The sequence below is a fragment of the Scatophagus argus genome, chromosome 7 (assembly GCF_020382885.2).
Source record: "Scatophagus argus isolate fScaArg1 chromosome 7, fScaArg1.pri, whole genome shotgun sequence".
In the NCBI taxonomy this organism is placed as follows: Eukaryota; Metazoa; Chordata; class Actinopteri; family Scatophagidae; genus Scatophagus; species Scatophagus argus.
In genome coordinates, this window is record NC_058499.1 from 5,078,454 (window position 1) to 5,099,012 (window position 20,559).

Here is a 20,559-nt window from a genome sequence, read left to right on the forward strand (position 1 = left end):
GATGTGTATTTCTTTTATTTTTTTACAGTATCAGTTCCACTTCCTGACACTAGATGGCCACATCAGCCCACTCCACACCCCAGTGAGGCACCAGACAATCTGGGGCAGGTAATCAGAAAATGTCCTCGCAAATTAAAGGTTTATATAACAATCAATGCTTTTAACACCTAAGAGGATGGGCCGAAAATTTAATTTGATCGAACGCTGACTGAAATTTCATTTGGATGCAGTAATGAAGAAGCTGCCATAGGCAAATGACTTCGTTTGCTGATGACTCAACACCCGTCCCTTAAATGTTTGAGACTCTGACAGGCGCCACATGTCTGAAGCTGTCCAGGCAACCGAAACCTTAGCTGGTTTAAGTATAGGGGACACCAGCTTGTCTTTATAACCCCATACTGGTGAGTGGGGTAGTAAAGGTGCACAAACAGCTGAAAAAAACAACAACATGAAAGATGACTGTCAGTGCCAAAGCTGTAGTCTATGGCCATGAAAACAAGAACGGAGGTGATCCATTTGGATTTCAGCATTTCCTTCAGCATCTCCGGCGATTCTCTCTGAGACACAAACTGACCACCCAAATACCTGCTGCAACGTCTCTCCTGCTCTGAGTTTTGATGAGACATACATCAGACATAATGTACCTCATCGATCACTCACTAGTCATGAGCTGATGCAAAGAGCCTTGATAGATAGATAGATAGATAGACAGACAGATAGAAAAAGAAGCTAGACTATTAAAAAGTCAGACTAACCCAGGGGAATAACTTTTTCAGAGAGACAATAAAGTTGAGTTGAACCAGACAGAGACAGAGTGTCAACCCTAATTGAGGCCAGCTGTATCCTATAGTCCTATAGATTGAGCCAAATGGGATCAGTGGTGATCTTGAACAGAGCCTGATCATGGACATGTTAGTTATCGTGTATGATCATGTGCTGCAGAGGTCATAACACACCCCAACAGACACACACACACACACACACACACACACACACTTCCTGCTTTAAATCAATCCAAGTGTCAGTGAGGCCAGGCCTGGCTCTGTGCAGGGAGACATCCACATATTATCATGTTACATTCTGCAGCCGCAGCAGAGGAGGCACAGCGATTGGATGCCGCCCTCACTCTGCCAGAAAGCCGTGGTCTCGTCGACCATCTTGGTTTTCCAAAAATACGGGTTGCCAGGGAGACGGGGAGCCGCAGGCAGAGCAGGGAGGGCTGAATGACACAGTTGGTTTCCAGTTCTGTGAGCTGATTATTGCTGGCTTTTTCCAACTGCCTCCCCACTCTTACAGCAGAACCTACTTCACTGGAGCTTCAAAACTTTCTTTCATGACTGATGAGAATCAGTTTGAGGGTGTGGCACAAACAAACTCTGAATTACCGTAGATTCTGTTCGATAAAAGATGTGTCTGACATCTCATTTTTACAGTTAAGTTATTTAGTGGTAGTTAGAGAAGAAACACAGACACATTTTCATGTTCTGGATGATAACATGCACATATATTGTCTATGTTAATGTGTATGTAAATAGAAAAACATAATGCATATGATGGGAGTTTTTCTGGTAAAATACGTTTTTAATACATATTATACATATATATATATGCAAAATTTTAATGCTTCCTTTCATGTAACTTAGCCTATTACTTTGTCTCTGTGCTTTTGGCGATTGATAGATTAAGTGTCTTGATAAAGGCAGAATATGTTTCCAATTTACAAATTTTTCATATTTTAAAATGCCACCTATTCATTATATATATATATATATACATATATATATGTGTATATATATATTTATAGCTCATTTCTGAGAAGCAACCCATTTACATATGTTTACACTGTGGCTTTTTAGTCTCTTGTCTCATACACACAGTCAATCTGGTCGACCTGCTTTCTCTGCACTCTATTACTTTATACTACTTTACTTTTATAGTACTTTATGTAGCATATGTTATATGTTAATATGTTTATTTAGTATATGTTTAGTCTATTTTTCCCACTAACAGTCAGGCCTTGTTTGGTTGTTTGTTTGCTTACTTTCGACTAACCTACGCTGCTGTAATGGGCTACTGGATTTTTGAATTTCCCTCGGGATCAATAAAGTATCTATCTATCTATCTATATAATAATAATAATAACTATAATAATAATAAATAACAACCAATAACAAATATCTTTGTGGTGTAGAAGCCATGATTATAGTATGTATTCTGTTCCTACATTTAAATACTTACTGCACACATGCTGTATGCTGCGTAGCTGGAATTCTGCTTGCTCTGCATCAAGTGCACACAGTAGAGAATCACTGGCCTTGTATACTTATGCACCATGCATGATTCAGTTTCATTTTGGATCAGTCAACCTGAGAATATGTTAATTCACCTCTTTTTTTTATGGTTCTTTACAAAAACAAATATGCTGTGGAGGCCACTGCTGTACCAATCCATCGTGCCTCCTCATCTGTGAGGTCAGTATTCTCCGTGTCTTAGTGAAGATTCCCTGCATTTATTGTCCTTGTTGCATTCATTGCATGAATTTAATTGTCAGCTCATACAGGATTCATGACAGTGGACTGTAACTGCAGCTGGAACTATGCAATATGAATGTGAGAAAGATCAGCAAATGACCACAGAGTTCATTCAGAGTTTAGAGTGCATTAATTCTTAAAACTATGATTTTATATCAAAAACCTTCAAAGTAAGACATTCCTGACAACTGTTTGAGTGTGTGATTCTCTTGGGATTTTAAATTAGCAGGTAAACCCGACTAAATTCAGATACCATTTTGTCAGAAAAGGGAGGTAGTTTTTATAAAATGAACCCTTTTCAAAATGTCAGAATCTCAAACTTCAGTCATTATAAAGGCACACATCTGCTGTTATTTCATATTTTTTGGTGCTTGGCCATGAGCCCAGTCATGCAAAGTCTGAAGCAGGTGCCCACTGCCTGTCAATCACATGCACAAGTTGGACTAGTTCTTATTTCCATATTGCAGGAGAGAAAACAAAGATGTCCAAAAAAGTAACATAAATTGAGGACTGGGCCTGATATAAAGCTGTAGGAAAGCAAATTAATTTAAATCTAAATAATTTTTTTCCGTAGTTTCATTGTTTAGTTTAAACTAATCTCTTGTTTTGAAGGGCCACAGTAAGAAGCTTGTTCTTTCCAGCTTCACACAAAGTGACGGCTGTGGTCAGCTTGAATTCTCATCAGCTGAAACGTACTAAAGGAAAAAAGTACTCAACAAACTGAAAGTTTACATTTTATAGAATTTTTCCTACAACAACATTTCCATCCAATTCACCACTGAGCATGTTGGAGAAAAGCTCAAAAGTAACAGCAAACGCACACTCAAAGAGCAAAACATTACCTCCAGTCCTGTGTTACGTGTCAGTTCTGGCGGCTCGTCGTTGACTGGGATGACAGTCACTGAGACGGTGACAGGGAGGCTCCGGCGATCAATCTCATAAACCGAGGCAGAGAGTGTAAAACTGTCCTCTGTGCTCTCTGTGCTGTCATGCATGTAGTAGACGTGTCCAAGTTTCAACTGGAGAAGACAAAAGAGGATTCAGTTGTCACTCATTTCACTATCAGACATAAATGGAAGGAAACATCACAAAATAGGAAAAGGCTCAGTGAGCCCAAAAGGTGGAATATAAAATTTTACATTGTGACTGTGTCTCCTAACACCCATCTCCAAAGAACATTGTTTTTGGGAAACCGTGAAGCCATTGTATCCTGGTTGACTTGGACAAACTCAGTTTCAATTTATTTAATTTATATTTAGCACCGTCTGTGTGTGGACACACATACAAATTAACGACTCAGTTTCCATCTCAAATATTTGATGTGATTCAAATATTTTGCTGCTCACTTTAATTATCTCCTATAGTAGTACCTCCCTCGATACCCCAGTAATTTTACTGAAAATAGTTAGTTCACTCATCAGTCCTACTCACTCTGAGACAACCGTTTTATAATGCCTCCTCTGGCTTTAGAGGGCCTGATTATCTCAGCTATGGAGACTCCATAAATGTATATCAGAAAATCCTGAAGTTACTGTCATGCCTGGTGGTTTTTGGTTATGCTTTGTCTCTTGATTTCAGTCCATGTGCCATGTTTCATGTTTGTCTTTTCATGTGTTTCCATGTATTATGTTCAAGGTTTTAGTCATGTCCTGTTTTATTTTGAAAGTGTCTTTTCCCCTGTGTGCCCTGTTTTCATGTAGCTTTGCTTTTAGTTTTCCTGATTGCTTTCTCCCTCCTGATGTGTGTCACCTGTGTCTCGTTGTCTTGTCTATTTAGTCCTTGTCTTCCCAGTCACCTTTGTCTGAGCGTCTGCATTTTTCCCCCCAAGCCATGCCAGGATCTGCGTTATTTCCATGTCAAGCTAGGAACCTTTTGTTGTACCTTGCCATGTTTGCCCAGGAGTTTTTGCCACAGTAGGTGTGTTATTTGAGTTTAGTTTTGTTTAATAAACGACCATTGTTTTTGGACCTCCCCCTCGCCTGCTCCTTTTGACTCTGCATTGGGGTTCAGTAAATTTCTGCGTCAGCGACGCCGACTATTCTTGACAGTTACACAGTAAAGTTTGAAACATATGAATGTTTACTAGACAGAGTATGTAAAATAAATTATTGGTTGCAGTATAAGAAAGGGAGCGTCGAGGGTTTGGATTGTGACTCACACTAGGGGGCTAAAACCAGCCTGTCCTCACTTGCCCTCTGCTTCCTCATCTGTCTCCTGTAAGTCCACCAACTTTATGGAAAGCAGTGAATGCCCCATATGCAATGAATGAGGAATGGTATTCCACTTGTTGATTTTGATATTTAAAAGCTGAGGACATTTCAGCAGTTCGGGCCAGAATGACACTGTTGCCACAGTATTATTCAGTATATAATACAGCATAATTTGAACACACACCTACAGCAAATACTTGTAAGTTTAAATGAAGCAATGAAAAACTTTGCACAAGATTTTTATTATACAACACTTTGCACTTGTGGTGTTGATATTTTTTTCGGACAGGGTCAGCCTAGCAATTTAAGCCTGTATCAAGTCTTTGTGTTAAGGGTCTTCTAACTGTCTCCTCATGTTTAATTTCCAAAGTGATAATGATCTTAGGCAATGAAGCAAATAAGTATGTTCCCAGAACTATCAAACTATTCCTTTAAGGGTCTCTGTTTAGGGGTCTGTTCTGAAACCTACATCTGTGTACAGTAAGCACTAAAACCTCTGTTGTCTAAGGAGATAATACGTTTTCATAGTTTTGAGATAAAGGCTATAATCAGGTCTTAACGTCTGGGAGCAGCACAGAAACAAGGACAATGTCCCCTGTGGGACAAAACCTTGAGGGAAACCAGATACACAAAGGAATCAGTCACCCAGTGTCCAAGTGTCCAAGGAAAACAGCACCTGCGACCGGGCCAAGCCGGGCCAAGCCGGGCCAAGCCAACTCTGATGACTTTCTGCACGCAGAAGAGGAATCAGCACCCAGTGCCCTGTGCTCTTGTTTCCTGCAGTTGTAATCTGAACCAGATAATCTGCCTACACAGCATCTTCCTCTGATACTTTCTGACAAATTCACAGAGACCCAGGGTGCTTCTCTGCAAGCAGGACAGTTAGAACTTTGTCTTGACAAAAGCCAGTAAGCTGCTGTGAAGAGAGAACCTGCTTCAGAGAGCAGGAAGTCCCAAATGGATCCCATATGACTGGCATCACTGTGGAATAACAACCCCTGTCATCATTACTGATCAGGGAAAGTCAGCGAGACAATCAGTCTGCTTGTTGGGACAATAAACGGTGGGTGGTTGTTGGACACATGTCCTTTGGATTCATTCTGAGAAAGATTGATGTGGTTGTCAATATTTAATGCTAATTTATTTTATTTCTTGTTTCGAATGATTAAAGTTCTGTTTGTGTACTGTTATTTGGAAAATCAGCAATGTAAACCATAGAAGCTCGCTCACTTTGCTCTGAAAACATTTTGTACTTTGTCAGAAATAAAGTTGCCTGTGTGGACTTTAATAGGTTTCCACAGATGGAAGCGCTAATCGATACCTGATGGAGAGCAGAACCTGATTAAAGCAAAGGTGTATGAGAGAAAAGCATTTAAGATTTCCTTTATTTCCTCAAGTTGGACCCCATTCAGCATCACATGTGTTCCTAAAGTGTTTACATGACTTTATTGCTCAAGGCTGGAGTAAATCATAGTCAGCACTTGTGTTAGGAGAATGCCATACACTATCTGACTCATATGCTTAAATGACACATCTGGGCCACATGGCACATATACTTATTTTACATTTTTGCGGCTGGTGATGTAGATCTTCTGCAGCAGACACTTTCAGCTTTTCTCACTACATACCACCCATGTTACTATATGCTTACATAACCTCAGTGAATCACCACAGCTGACAACTTTATCCCTAAATTACCATACACACCAACCAGTAGCATGTCCATTCTTAGAGTCAGGGGGTCTTGCCCAGTAGAGCTTGAAACAGCCTTGAACTTAGGCGGAAATAAACACAGCAATGCAGAAAAGTACAAACACATCTGACTTTCATTTTGGAATGACTATTGTGTGGTTTAAATGATGTGCAGATTGAGTCTTGGACGTTTATTCTTCATTGTGTTACACGGTTGCAAGAAGTGACCTTGTCTGATTCTATAATTATAGCACAGTGAAAGAAAACAGATAAAGAGCAAAAAAAGTCTCCAAGAAGAAGTGCAAAGAAAAGCTCTTTTTTCTCTTTGACATTTCCATCGTGGCAGATGATGATATCTATGTTCATTTTTGCCTACACGCCACCAACATAATCACTGCTACACACGAGACCCACTGGAGTGGCACAGTGGGATCTTTGAGAGACAGTATGAGTGAGTCTGGCAGTAGCAAAGCGCAAGAGTTTTGTGTGCACTCAAACATTATTATTGGAATATACCAGGCCAGTTTATTTTGGCTTCAGGCGGTCCAAAGGCAGCGTCAGTTTTTCCACAATGGTTCAGCAAAATAGAGAGCCAGACGAGAGCTAGATGTAGGAGCTATAAGATGTGTGTCTAACTAGCTCCACTAAACTATGCGGTTCTTTCAGAATGCATGAGGTTTTTCCACCAGTAACTACTCATGCATCTTTAATATTTTCCTGAAGCTGGGGCCTCTGAACCACATGGAGGCAGACCAGATAAATGTGCTGCAGCAACTCCCCCTCCTCCTCCCTCTCTGGTACAACACAACAAATCCAAAACAGCTCTGAGTACTAACTGGGGAAAGTTCCATGGTGACGCTTTGCTGCGGTAATCCTCTTGAACAACCACCATGATCTAGTCTTATGTGCCCTGGAGTTATTAAGACCGGATAAAATATGGATTATTGAGTTTTTGGGTCGTCTTGGAAGTTTTTGGTCCCAAACTGACAAAAATATCTTCGTCCGGGATGAAATTCCAGTACTTTGTCTACCTTGAAGAAGTGATTAATCAAATCTACTTCATGTTCAATGTTGGATAGTGGATCTAATGTTTTGGGTTATATGGCAAAACATATTGTAGGCTACACATATGCTATTATATATATATTTTGAAGGCATCTTTCTGTTAGTATGAAGGGCACATTTTTGCATGGCATGATCACATGCATCGGTGTGAACTGACACCTGACATCAGATTCTTCTCTGATCCAGTGCAGTTTAAAGTTTTGGGATTGAAAGGTGGGATTCATCTTCATTCCTGCTTCTCAGTCTGCTGCAGCAGCAAGACACGGAGGTGACGACCACAGCTCCACTGCTGGGTGTTTATGCACTATAATGTTGACTGCTGACTGGTCGGAAAATGTATTTTAGTTCATGAGTGTACAGAGACGAGAGGGGAAAAAGGAGAGAGAGAGATCCGGAGTCTCTGGTGAGTGCTGAGTTCAGTCAAAGGGTGAGCTGAATTCAAACACACACACACACACACACACACACACACACACACACCCACAGACAACCTCTTTGTTGGATGTTACTTGCTATCTTGCGGCTAATGTACAGTAAGGTAATTTAGGTATCTGGGGTGAAAAAACACCTGTGTGAGAAACACGAATAAACAATAATGATCCTGCTGTCAAAGTGGCACTAGTAACACAAGGTAAAAGTGTGCTTTGTGTTTAGTGCGAGCACACCATAATGATGGTGATATTTTCTGCTGGAATATGTAACTGAATTTTAATTTCTAAATTTCATTTATCACATCATTACATACCTCTTCCCATGTGAAGTAAGCCGCTTCGTCTCCGTCCAGGTAGCGGATGCCCCCGTGCTGTGGTGACTCGTCCACAACAAATTCAATATTAGCTGAGCTGTAGAAGGGATGCGAGATGTTAATGATCTCTGTGTTAATTGCTCTGCTGAGGCCTTCCTTCACTGTAAAGTTGAAGATCTGGATGGGGATGAGCCGGGGCACGATGTTCACAGAAATGTGCAGGTCCTCCACTGTAGTAAAACCATTGCTGACATCCACTGTGAAGACGTCATTGCCCTGAAAGAAATGGATAAGTTACTGATATACCAAATTTAAACCTTGTACGTTAGACACAACAGGGGCTGATGTTGTCTTTTGCCTGATTTTACTCTCGGCGTAAATATGAAAAGGAACAAGCTGCCTCATATGATTTAGGACAGGAGGATAAATTAAATAACAGCAGACCTGGATGAGTGCAGACACATAGAGAATGCGCCCCTGATCAATGTCCTCCTGAGTGAAGGTGTGAATGTAGTCGAGGACAGGCGAGGCTGTGCTGTCCGAGTTGTTTGTCAGCTTGACCACATGACCGAGACGAGGAGGCTCTTTAATGGTGAACACCATTTCTGTGGGCAGAATATCAGCTTGATCCACCTAAAAGGCAAACATTCACAGTTGAATATCATCACTTTTTTTATAATGACAAACTTGCAGAAGTAGTTGGAATCCTGTTCATCAATAGCATACTGTAGATGGCACACATTTCAAATAAAAAACTCACAAGTAAATAAGTAAAAAAGTCACAGATAAAAACCCTTTCATCTGAATGTGTTTGGTCCTTCCTGATAATTGAGCACAGCCCAAAATTCAATGTATGTCATAAAACTGACTGGTGAATGCATTAATAAAGGAACTACTCCCAGCTGACAAAAACACCTGGTGGTTGTGCAACTGTTACAGTGACATTTGGTTAAACAAATCAAATCAAACATTTTTTCTTTTTTAAACTGTCAGTACTGTTTCAACGTTGGACTCACTTTGGACATCTGGAATTGGACACCTTTCATTATTTCCTTAAAGTACAGAGGCAGTATTGTAAGTTAATATCAATACACTGCTTACATTTATTTGTATACTAAGTACCAAAACAGGGCACAGTCAACTTAGGTGCAGTTTAAAGTTAATGGTATGAGGTCAGCATATATTATCTAACTGGGACACCGTGACTGCACAGTGAAGACTAACCTAAAAAAGACATGTGTGATATCTGGCAGCGCTTAAAGTCATGCTGCAGATTTACAGGCAGATTTACGGTCATCCCACTCCGAGAAGATATAATAAACTCTGGAGCCTGAGTGTTTGTCAGTCATGCTTGCATTTGACAATATTTGAGAAAATGGTACTGTACTTTTCATTTCACAGTAAGGACAAACATCAGAAAAGCTCCAAGCCAAGTCAATATTTTGCCTCTTGCAAAGGCCATTCTATCAAGTATTTGTTCAATACACTTTTCAGTAGTATGTGTACTGGTCATTTAGGTTATTGTCCAGTAAATAGTTTAAAAGAAAGAACATTTTACTTTCTGGAATGTCTGTCATAATTTAAAAAAAATAAATGTATATGTAGAATGTATTATGAATGACCGACGATTTAAACCTTAATAACTGGACTCGAGATTAAGTGCATGCAGGCCCATCTTATAAATGACAGTAGGCTTCAGGAAGCTCCTCAGGGGATACTTAGTGCTCTGTTTTCCACACTTAATAGACTATAATTTAGTATATAAACTAGATTAAAAGCAGTCATATTTAGCTCTGCTTTCATGTGGTTAAAATGAAGATTAGAGACAGGGTTACAAAACAGGCCTCAATGAGTCATGTGAAGGATCTATTTCACAATGAGAGACTAAATGTGAAAAAAAGAAAGGCAGGGTTCTATCACATACTCTGTGCCAAAATTGTATATACATTAAATGATGACGTGTTGAATAACATGATTATATGTCCGTCAAGCAAATGAATTCAAACTGTAGATTTGCTAACTGCTACTGTAGCTTGAGATCACATATAAAAATCTTCCAGTTAGTTAAAAAATATATTTTTCTGCTGAACATACTGTCATTACAGAGTCAGTAAACATTACCTTGAGATTATCCTGGTTGATTACAGTGTGCTCTCCCTCATAGGAAATGATGACCTCATTGGTTACCACCTCAGGCTCAGAAAGGTAGCCTTGCTTGAATATTTTAATTCTGAATGTGCCCTCTTCAGAATGTCCTTTTGCTTGGACAGTGAAGCCGAAGGAGTCCTTGGATCTCAGACTTTCATAATTATGCTCATATGAGACGACACCTTTTTTCAGGTCCTCCTGGGTGAACACTGAAGCCTCAATCCCACTCACAATGATCCTGCCATCACTGGGTGGCGATGTGACCTGAAACTTGATCTCACTGTCGTCTCTGATGTCCATGTTGGAGTCAGCACTCAACAGAGTGGTGTTAAGGGTCTTGGTGCTTCCATGGTCGATGACAATGATTGTGTTGTTAATTATTCGCAGGTAGGGCTCACCTGCTTGGATCTGAAGCAAGGCAGTGGTCTTGTGGAAGCCATCCGACACCTGCAGTGAGAAGCGTTCTCGGTCTGCTCCGTGGTGAACGAAGAGGATGTTTTTATCTCGCAAATCAGCTTGTGTGAAACGGAAAAGAGGCTGTGAGGGATTCGATTTTGAGACGATATTGCCGGACAGGATTCCCTCACGAGCATAGACAATTTGGGTGTCATTGAAACCTGAGTCATCATCCCTAAACTGGATGACATCAGTTGTCAGCAGACGCTGACCATGGCGGACTACATTGAAGACTTTATCCACAACCCTAATAGGGGCATGCTCATTCTTGGACTGGATAGAAATTCTGAAAACGGCATCTAATGCTTTCTGATTGTCTGAACTTTGTGCAGATTGATCCAGTGTTGAAAAATGAAATTCATCACTGCTTGTCTTAGAGCCATCGTGCTTGTAAATAAGCCTGTTAAGCTGGAGATCTTCATTGCTGAATACTCTTACTGCCCCCTCAAATCTAGGCTGGCCCGATGGGGAGTCCCTTATCAGCCGGCCATACTTCGGCTGTTGTGTGATCTGGTATACAAAATCTGTGGAACCTGTAGACTGCATCCAAAGATAGTTTTTGTTAAGAGTCTGTTCCCCACCCTGTAAGACAACCAGCCTTTCATTGACCAACACAGGAGCATCTGAACTGGCAAGGATGTTAATAGGGAACGTGTATAGAGGGGAGTACTGATCATCAGCAAGGACTCTGAACTGGAACTGGTCGATACTGTCCACAGCTCTTTGCACATGCGCCCTATAACTTACAGCACTGTCCAAAATGTTCTTCTGTGTGAAGATGTCACCCTCAGCCAACTCTCTGTCTAGCAACCGGAGACTACCAAGTGTTGGAGGCTTGACAAGGATGTATTTTACAGTTTGTGGATCTGGGCTTTCCCCTTGTACCTCAGCCTGAAGCTCCTTGAGTCCAATTATTTGCTCTTCACCGGCCTGCATCTCCAGTGCAACCAGGTTAGAAACTTTCACTTGTGCAGGGATGATCTCGACTAAGAAAGTGTTATTCCAGAGGGAGAACCTCCCCAAGTGGACGTCGAACTGGATTCGCTCAACTACAACATCTTCCTGGTCTCTAGAGTCTGTGCTGACATATCTAAGGCGGTTTTGATCAAGATCAGATTGGTGGAAAGATGTAACCTGCTTGTACATTCCATCACTTGTCATTATCTGTAGTTCTCCAAATATCAGAGGTTGTGTGATGTTATAGATGACATCTCCATAACGAGGATGAGCAAGGACAGCTAGAATTTGAACACCTATGGATGCGTTGCTTCCTTGAGACACGTGAAGGCCAACGTTGGTGACAAGGGTCATATGTGGTGGTGTCACAGACAGCTGAAAGGTAGTTGAATGACTTACTGACTGTCCATCAGACACCTCCAGGGTAATTTCATCAGCACTACCTCCTCTGTGTACAAAATAGATATTTCCATCTTTCAACTCCCTGCAGGTGAACTCAGAGATTCTTCTTCCTGGCTGTTGACCATTTTCTAAGTAACCAACTTCCATCGAAGGCTCTGAGGTTACAGTTGCTACTAATTCATCACAGCGGGTGTCAGAATCCATGCTTTTAATAAGGCTGGGATTCAAACGAGTCCTGCCGTTTTCTGTGATAGTAATTTCTCCTCTACTAAGTTGTGGTATATCATTGGCGGGAAGAATTTCAACTGGGATGACATACTCATGTGGAGTTTTTAAGCATTCTGGAAGGTAGCTGTTAGTGTGAACAGCCACCTGTAGCTGGATTTGATCCGGATGCCTCTCATTTCCATCATGCATATACTTAATTTTGTTATTAACAACATCGAGAAGAGTGAACTTTTGTGTGCGTCTTGTGTTTATGTTCATATCAACCAAGCCATACCAGGGATCATTTTGGAGAGTCAAGATTATCTCAGACTGACGTATCGCTGCAGCACTGAGGTCAAATGTCGGTTTTAGGTTGTTGATATCAACAAGAACTTCGCCACCTTCAGGTACAAGCAATGGGGTGACATCAAGAAGTTTTCTCACATTTTTGAACATTTCTGGTGTGTCATCTGTTGGGTAGCAATGCTGCTCATGTAAGTCCATATCAACATATCGGATGCGAACAGGTGGAGGAGTGGTGGTTGCGTCTATGTCATAGTAACTTGAGTAATCATAGTCCTCTCCTTCACATTTAACATGAACATCTTTGGTCACTAAAGCATCCTGCAGGCTTCGATCCTTCTGATTTACTTTGATTTCCCCCAAGCAACCAATAAAGGATTCGGCTGTCACCTCCTCCTCTGCACGATTTAAGGACCCGCTTTCACGAAAGACGTCTTTCATTTTACCCTGGATTCCTCCTAAGTACAAGTTTCCAACCAGGTCCAATTTTTGTGATGAGTCAAAAGAGAGGGAGGAAGACTGGCTGTCTATATCCATGACAAAAGAATCCTGACTGATCTGCACCTTAACTCTATGCCACTGATCATCATCCAGCTGCACTTGGGTATTATCCAGTACCTCCATGCCACTGCCAAGGTCCACTAGACCTTTAAGATAGCCTTTTACAACCCCAATAGCAATGAAGTCTGAGTCTCGGCCAGGGTGGAAAACAAGTAACGCATCCTCAATGGTGGTTTTCATTAGGAACTCTAAGACTCTGGGAGCACCACTAGCCCCGCTCCAGGTTGGGAGGGACACAAAAGAATCAGGAGTGCTGAAACTAGTTGCTTCCCCATCACCAGCCTCAAACTCACTGCTGCAGGATTCCTTCGTATCGTGACATTGTTTAAATGCTGTGCTGAGAATATCAAACTGATGGGACTCAAATTTGACCTGAGTCATGCAGCCACGAAAAGGGGGGATGGCATTGCTGAGGTAGGGAGTGTCCAGGTCTCCTGTTCCTCCTAGCCAAATGCCCTGGTCAATGTTGAGCTGCTCCCCGTCGTCACTCACAGGAACATATGTTGGGTAGAGCTCATCAATTGTCATGGTCAGTTGACCATCTTTCAGTATGAGTGAGATTTTGTGTTCCAGCAGGTTGTTTAGCTGTACTCCTTGGGATGAGGACAGAGTCACTTCGCCAGCCCCCATGTTCATCCGTGCCTGTGGGGAAATAAACACATTGCATTTAGTTTAAAACTTACAATCAGTTTTGTAAATATACAGTATAATGGAGAATATAAGATACTTAATCTAGTGTATTTGGTTGGTCTGGGCAGTGTATCTACAACCCTAGGAAATTCTTCAAATATGCTCACAGTGTTGACTAAGCTATAATTTAAAAATTAACTTGTTTCAAGAAGTGTTTTGCCCAACTAAAGTTAAATGGGATGATTCTTACATATAGATGAAAGATAAGGCAATTGCGTTTTTGTGAAGCCTTGAGTCTGTTAGCTCAGCGCATCTCATATCACTAGGAGGAACAGAATGAAGAAGGCAGGTGAAGGTGAGATTTCACCTTACTGCAAAATGCAGAGATATTTTGCTTTCTTGGAATAATATGTGAGAACTTCAGTGGTAGCACATCTGATTTTAATTATTCTGCTTTTCAAAGCTGTCATACAATTAATTATTACAGATGTAAAACATCATGGTTCTCATTCCAGTGAGAGAACTCGAGAAGACAGCAGAAAAATCAAATCAATTTAGGTTGTTTTCAGTGTGGCACCTTTGAAATGAGTCGATATACATGTCTCATGGCTGAATGCTTGTCAAAACAACATTCTGACAAGCAACAACAACAACAAGATTTAAAATAATACTCCTCACAATCTATTGTATGTGATGATGGATAGATGGATCATAATAGAGAATGAATCAATAGGTTATTATTCAACTGAAATAATAACACTGGTGTAATTTTTTATCTATAAAGCATTTTCACTGCTTGAAATTATCTTTTGCCAAAGCAACACAGAATTGGAACACCAACTGCATTCAAAAGTGAGCACACAATAAAGGAAATATTTTGTTTTGACAGTGGATTTTACTTACATCCAACACACACACACACACACACACACACACACACACACAGTAATTATTATCTCACTTTTTTCTAAAATTAACAGTGGCAAGTCTCTCAAGTTGTTTTAGTACAAAACACAGTCATTGTTGTCCTAACGTCTCTAACGAGTGAATTTACTGATCTTATTATAATCTGCATTTTATTTTCATTCAAGTAATTATTTTCAGACACCTAATTTCCCTCAGAGAAGTCTCCTCTCTATCTATCTAATTATAAAGTACAGCCCTGTCTTTGTGTTGACGTTGTTTGAGGTACCATCACTAGTTTCTCTTAAAATTCACAAGACTTATTTTTTTTTTTGTTTTGCAGACTTCTGCTGTACCAAATGCAATGACTTCCTACCAATGGCCTCCTACACAGTTTGTTAACCATTCACCTGTATTTTTCCATTTTGGAGCTCGAGGAACAGGTAGTCCTCCATTCCTGCAGCCAGTAAAAGCAGCCCGCTTCGCCGACCTGTCTTGATCTGTAGTGACAAGTGGAATGAGGAGACATCTTGGAAAGCTTGTATACTGCAGAAGCTGTCCCCAAAGTAGGATTCTGTGAAGAGTGAAACATAAAATATTAAAAATGATTAAAAAAGAAAGCGGCATTGAATCAAAGACATACCATATAACTTTAACAATCAGTCTTCATCACTTGGTGTCACCAAAGTTATATTTCACATATTTTCCTTCACTGTACACTTTTGAATAAAGACAAAAAATACACTTTTTAAATTTTTTTTAACTATTTTTTTAGCTACTTAGTCAACAAAAACACTTAATTCTAGTGGCGAAAAGCAGCCTGAATTCACAATTTGTATTTCACATTTTTTGTTACTGTAGCAAAATGACATGGCTCACTAGACTGGGTTAACGTAAAAAGACAGCTGAAAACATTGCTATAAACTCATCCTACAACTGCTGGATAGAAAGCTCGGTGAATGCTAATGTGGAAGTTTGGAGAAACCAATTAGATGAGCATTTTTCCAAGTCTCAGGTTACAGTGAAACTTGCTTGGGACTGATTTCTATCTTTATCAGGTGTCCTCCAGCTGCTCCTGGTTGAAGAGGAGCTCCTCTGGCCTCAAAGGGATTCTCTCACTGAGACATCAGTCATTACTCCTGCAGAGGTTTCCCAGGCATATAGAGTCTAAGGGTGCAGGATTTCCCAGGCTTGAGCTGTCTCATTTCCAAAGATATGCAAATTCAGCCACCTGCCTCGGACTACGCTCTCCGAGGCTCTCGACAAAATGTAAACGACGGAGGAAGTCAATTATTTCCCAGTGCACAAGCTCTGAAATTAAACTGGATCACCTCCAAGACCCAGCTTCCTCAGCATGGGTTTTCCATGGCCTCAGCCAAGAGATATAGAAAGGGGGCTTTCCATTAGCCACCCTGTAGTCCTCACAGGAGTGATGGTTCAAGAGACAGAAACTCATTGGAACACAGTGAAAAAGGCAACACAACACAAATGCTTTGGAATGTTCTGAATAGTGAAGCAGAGAGAGAGACGTTGCTGTGTCAAAGTTAGAACATTCCTATGAGATCATGAAGACCAAAATATTCCCTCAAAATCAACAGTAGCATCCAGTGGCCCAGCAGGAGAGTGGGCTCGATGCCACAAGGCAAAAATCTCATAAAATAACTACTCAGACCCGACCCTGAGTCAGAAAATAGAGGAGAAACTACAATACTAAACATTCACATTCATAGCTATAAATGGAAAAAGTATTTTTGCTTCTACAAAGGTGTCCATGTATGAGCAAGTGTGTGTGTGTGAGTGTGTATGTGTGCAGCTTGTGTCTATGTCCTATGTCATCCACATTTATGCCGTGCTGCCAACTTCAAAGCACTGAAGGGTACATTTGTACTTTGGTTCCTCATCCTGTGAATGAACTGCTCCATCCCAGCTCTGTAACTAACACTGGGAACATAAACAATTTTTTTGACGCCAGCAGGGACGAAAGCAAAGCTTTTTTGTGGCTGTGTTTTTGTGATTTCACCAAGATGCATTTGCTTTTGGTTCCAATGCTGCTCTGTCATGAACAAAGTCAGTGATGAACGGTCTCAGTACAGGGCCAAATACACACAGACTATCGATTACACACTGCAGTACAGCACCGGTCTCCCGCAGCCAAAGAAACGCCCTGTTGGTGGCTCTCAGAAATAAATATCACAGGGAACTGTTTGTGACATGATCACATGTTGAAATTTGCAATCCATATGTGGTGAATAATCGCAAATGCTATGAATGAGACCAGAGAAAACTAGCAGAAGCAATGAGATCCTTCCTGCTACTTCAAAATCGAAATGAAGCTTAACATGCAAATATCATTTGTATTACTGAAATGAATGGAATTATCGCAGTTACACATCATCCATTTTCAAAATGTCACTTTTCAGAGGCTATTGTCATTAGCTGTTAGTGAATGTGCCGGAGGCTATTATGGTACAGTTCTGGTGAGACTAAGGTATTCCAAATGAAAGAGTAGTGCAAACTGCACAGGAGCCTTCGGGCTGAAAGTGAAAAATGTAGGAACAGAATCTTTTCTTACAGGCAATTGCATTAACAAAGAAAATCGCAATGAGCTCCATGGTTCTTAAACCCGAGCTTTTGTTGGATTGTTCACTGAGCATGGGGATAAAAAGCCAGAGAAGAGAGCGATGCCAAGACAATTCTGCCTGGGGATTTTCTGGTTCAAATTTGCTGCTGTTGCCTTCAGGAAAAGGAGCACATTTTCTAATGATACACACAATAGCATTACTCTGTGCAGTGTACCTGGACCTGGAATTCATTAGTTCCCCAGCTAAGCTGAGTAAAGCTCAGGCAGATAATAGGCTTCATGTAGGAAAAGCACATTTTCAATATGCTATCTGTTTAAAAGCCCTGCTCTGTGACACTTCTTTTGTCTCTGTGCCCCTGCTTTCCTCTAGCAGGTATGCAGAAGGAGCCTCATACCTACAGGATGGAAGAAAAACATAAACATGAAGGGCTTCTGAGAATGTGCATCGCAAGTCTCCAGCTTTCTATGGCAACGTGACAGTCAGCTATATTCTCCATCTCGCAGGGACTTGGAGGCTGGTGTAAATGGGATCTAGCTGAGGTAACTTCGCTGACAAGGCATCATTATCTGTAAAGGATCATCCCCACTCCTTAAGAGTGTAAGCTGGAGCTGTGAAGCTGCTGCCACACTTGCTGTCAGTCTGTGTCTGGTGATTTAACCACCTAAAAGGACAGTCTCTGATCTCCCTCAGCTACCACACCCTTTCTCACACTACTTTATTGTGCGTCAAGCAGAATCCTGGTCTCAGGCCAATGCAGATGGCTATAATTTGATGACTGACTGCGTTTGTATTCATAATGCTCCGAGGAAACTGACTCTCTCCTCTCTTTCACAGACGACTGAATGAACTACCCTGTTGTCTTTCTTTTCCTTTCCTCCTCCTCCTCCTCCTCCTCTTTGCCATCCTCTTTTGGTCTCAATCTAGAGACACATGTCCGGAAAAGCTGTAGGGAAGAGAGACATGCTGACCACAAGTGCAGGAAGATTGGAGACATTCAGACGACTTTGTGTCCTGTGACTTGTCTGTGCTGATTAATCAGACTCTTACTTTAAATAAATGTCAAGATGCACTGCCAGACAAGTTTTGATCCTTTGCAATGCTGATTTTCTGCTGCCTTTGTGTTGCTCATTAAAGAAAACACTTAAATCACACACACAATATCCTGCAGCTGAAATTCTCAATGAACTGTCTGATCCATATCAGTCTGACTAGCATTAACTAAAACAGACTAACACTCAATACTATTGTTTTATAAACACGATTGTTCACATTTCTTTTGAGTAATGTGATTTGCTAGTTTAAAAATATTTAACAGAAGCATGGATAGCCACTGTGTGTTCCTCTACAACAGTTTTGCCATGGTAACACTTCCTGGAATCCAAACAAACCACCTACTTGCGAAACCCATGGTTAAACCATGGTTAGCTTGACTATAAATAGTGGTTATGTTGGTCATTTGTTTCTTTGCTGGGCTGCGCCTACTACAACAGGATAGAATGGCTTCTGGATATAATTACATGAAGGATAGGGTGTTGTTAACCATAGATAGAGTTGGAGAGTGTTTGGCTGTAATGGTGTTTGCCATATGGCATCACGGTCATTACCACACTGAGCAATTACATCTCTCACAGGGGTCAATGGCACTTGAGCTTGTGATAAACATTAGTTTTCCTGTTATGTCTGCAACCCAATAGACTATCAAAACATGGATTATAATATATTGTAGTAACTGTACAACAGAAATACATTTAAATAGAAATATATACATAGAAAATCCAAACAATTTTGATTGTCAGTTAACAAGTAAAAATGCTAAATATTTGCTGTAGTTTCTGCTTCTTATTTTCTCCTTTTCTCCTTAAACATTGGCTAATTGTGAATGAAATACGTTTAGGTTTAGAACAACCGTGCATTTGCTAATTCTAACAGCTGATTAACCAAAGATATATTGCACATCGACATTAATCTACAATAAGGTGTGTGCAATATCAGAGCCAGAGAGCAGTGACACCTGAAGTACATTTTTTCACATGATAAACATAAAATAGTGTTTCTACTGAATGTATTCACTAGTACTCACAAACAAACTGGTTCTTTTGTTTGCTGGATAACCAGAAACCTGATTTTTCAACAAATTATATTCCCACACTACTTACAGCACACCAGCGGCTCTTAAAAGGAGGCGATCATGTTGGTGCAACATGTTTACAGACCTGACTCTGAATACAGCAGTCTGTATAAGAAAATACCGCTAACTCCAGCATTGTTAAACAGCAGAGAGCAGAGCCACAAATCTACATGCCTTGAAAGCGCTGCCTTTTAAGGACCCCCCCACCGACCCTCTTTCCCCATTGACTTTTCAAAAGTCACCAGGGACACACTTTTACAGGCTTTATAGAGCCATTTCTCAGACCAGACTATGTCAGCGTGAAAGAAAACACATCATCATTTTAGTCCTCTTTCAACTCCCCATCTACCTCTGCATCCCTCTGAGACATTCCTATGCTACTCAGAGTGAAGAGGTACAATACTTTAAAGCAAAAAAATAAATAAATTAAAAAACAGGCTTGTGGAGCCACAGCAGGTAGCCTCCTCCCTGGTAATAATTAAAACTTTTCAGGCTGTTTCTCTGTAAAACTCGCACTTACACAACAGACAAGGGGTGGCGGCAGCAAGGAAAAATTATGACCTTTCCCTGTGAAAGGAGAATGGCGGTGTAATGTAATTTCAGCTTAGGAAAATGAACCTGTGAGAAAAGGGAGGGAAAGCGTGGAAAGGATGTGAAAGACTCAGTGTTGTCTGGGTCTGTGCTGTTAATGCGAGAGGGGGTCTGAAAGGCTGGGTTTCAAAACAAAATGAATAGGAAACACTCATTTTCTTCCTTGGAGGCATACAGAAATAAAAGAAAGGCCATTGCTGAGTATTACTGACTGTGAAAACTGACATGTTTGCATCTGCTGCCATTCTCTTCCTCCATTGCTGGGACGAGATGCGATTGACAGCAGAAAATCAGGACTTTGTGACAGGTGATACAGGAGTACCTCAATCAAACAACAGCCAATCAGATCAGTGGAAATCATTCTTTTATTCTGAAAGAATTGCAGTCTGTACACTCTGCTGCTCAACTGCCAGTGAAAACATTTCCACCAAATGTTGGCTGCATTTCA

At 40.8% G+C, this 20,559-nt stretch overlaps 1 protein-coding gene across 1 annotated transcript in view; it reads right to left on the reverse strand.

Moving 5' to 3' along the window:
• cspg4 (chondroitin sulfate proteoglycan 4) overlaps nt 1–20,559 on the reverse strand; it is a 65,327-nt gene that overhangs the window by 15,885 nt on the left and 28,883 nt on the right. The window contains exons 2-6 of the mRNA XM_046394096.1: nt 15,221–15,384; nt 10,365–13,919; nt 8,688–8,876; nt 8,244–8,519; nt 3,374–3,550 (exon numbers count right to left, since the gene is read on the reverse strand). Of these exons, the coding sequence (XP_046250052.1) occupies nt 3,374–3,550; nt 8,244–8,519; nt 8,688–8,876; nt 10,365–13,919; nt 15,221–15,384 (4,361 nt within the window). The remainder of the gene's footprint in view (nt 1–3,373; nt 3,551–8,243; nt 8,520–8,687; nt 8,877–10,364; nt 13,920–15,220; nt 15,385–20,559) is intronic.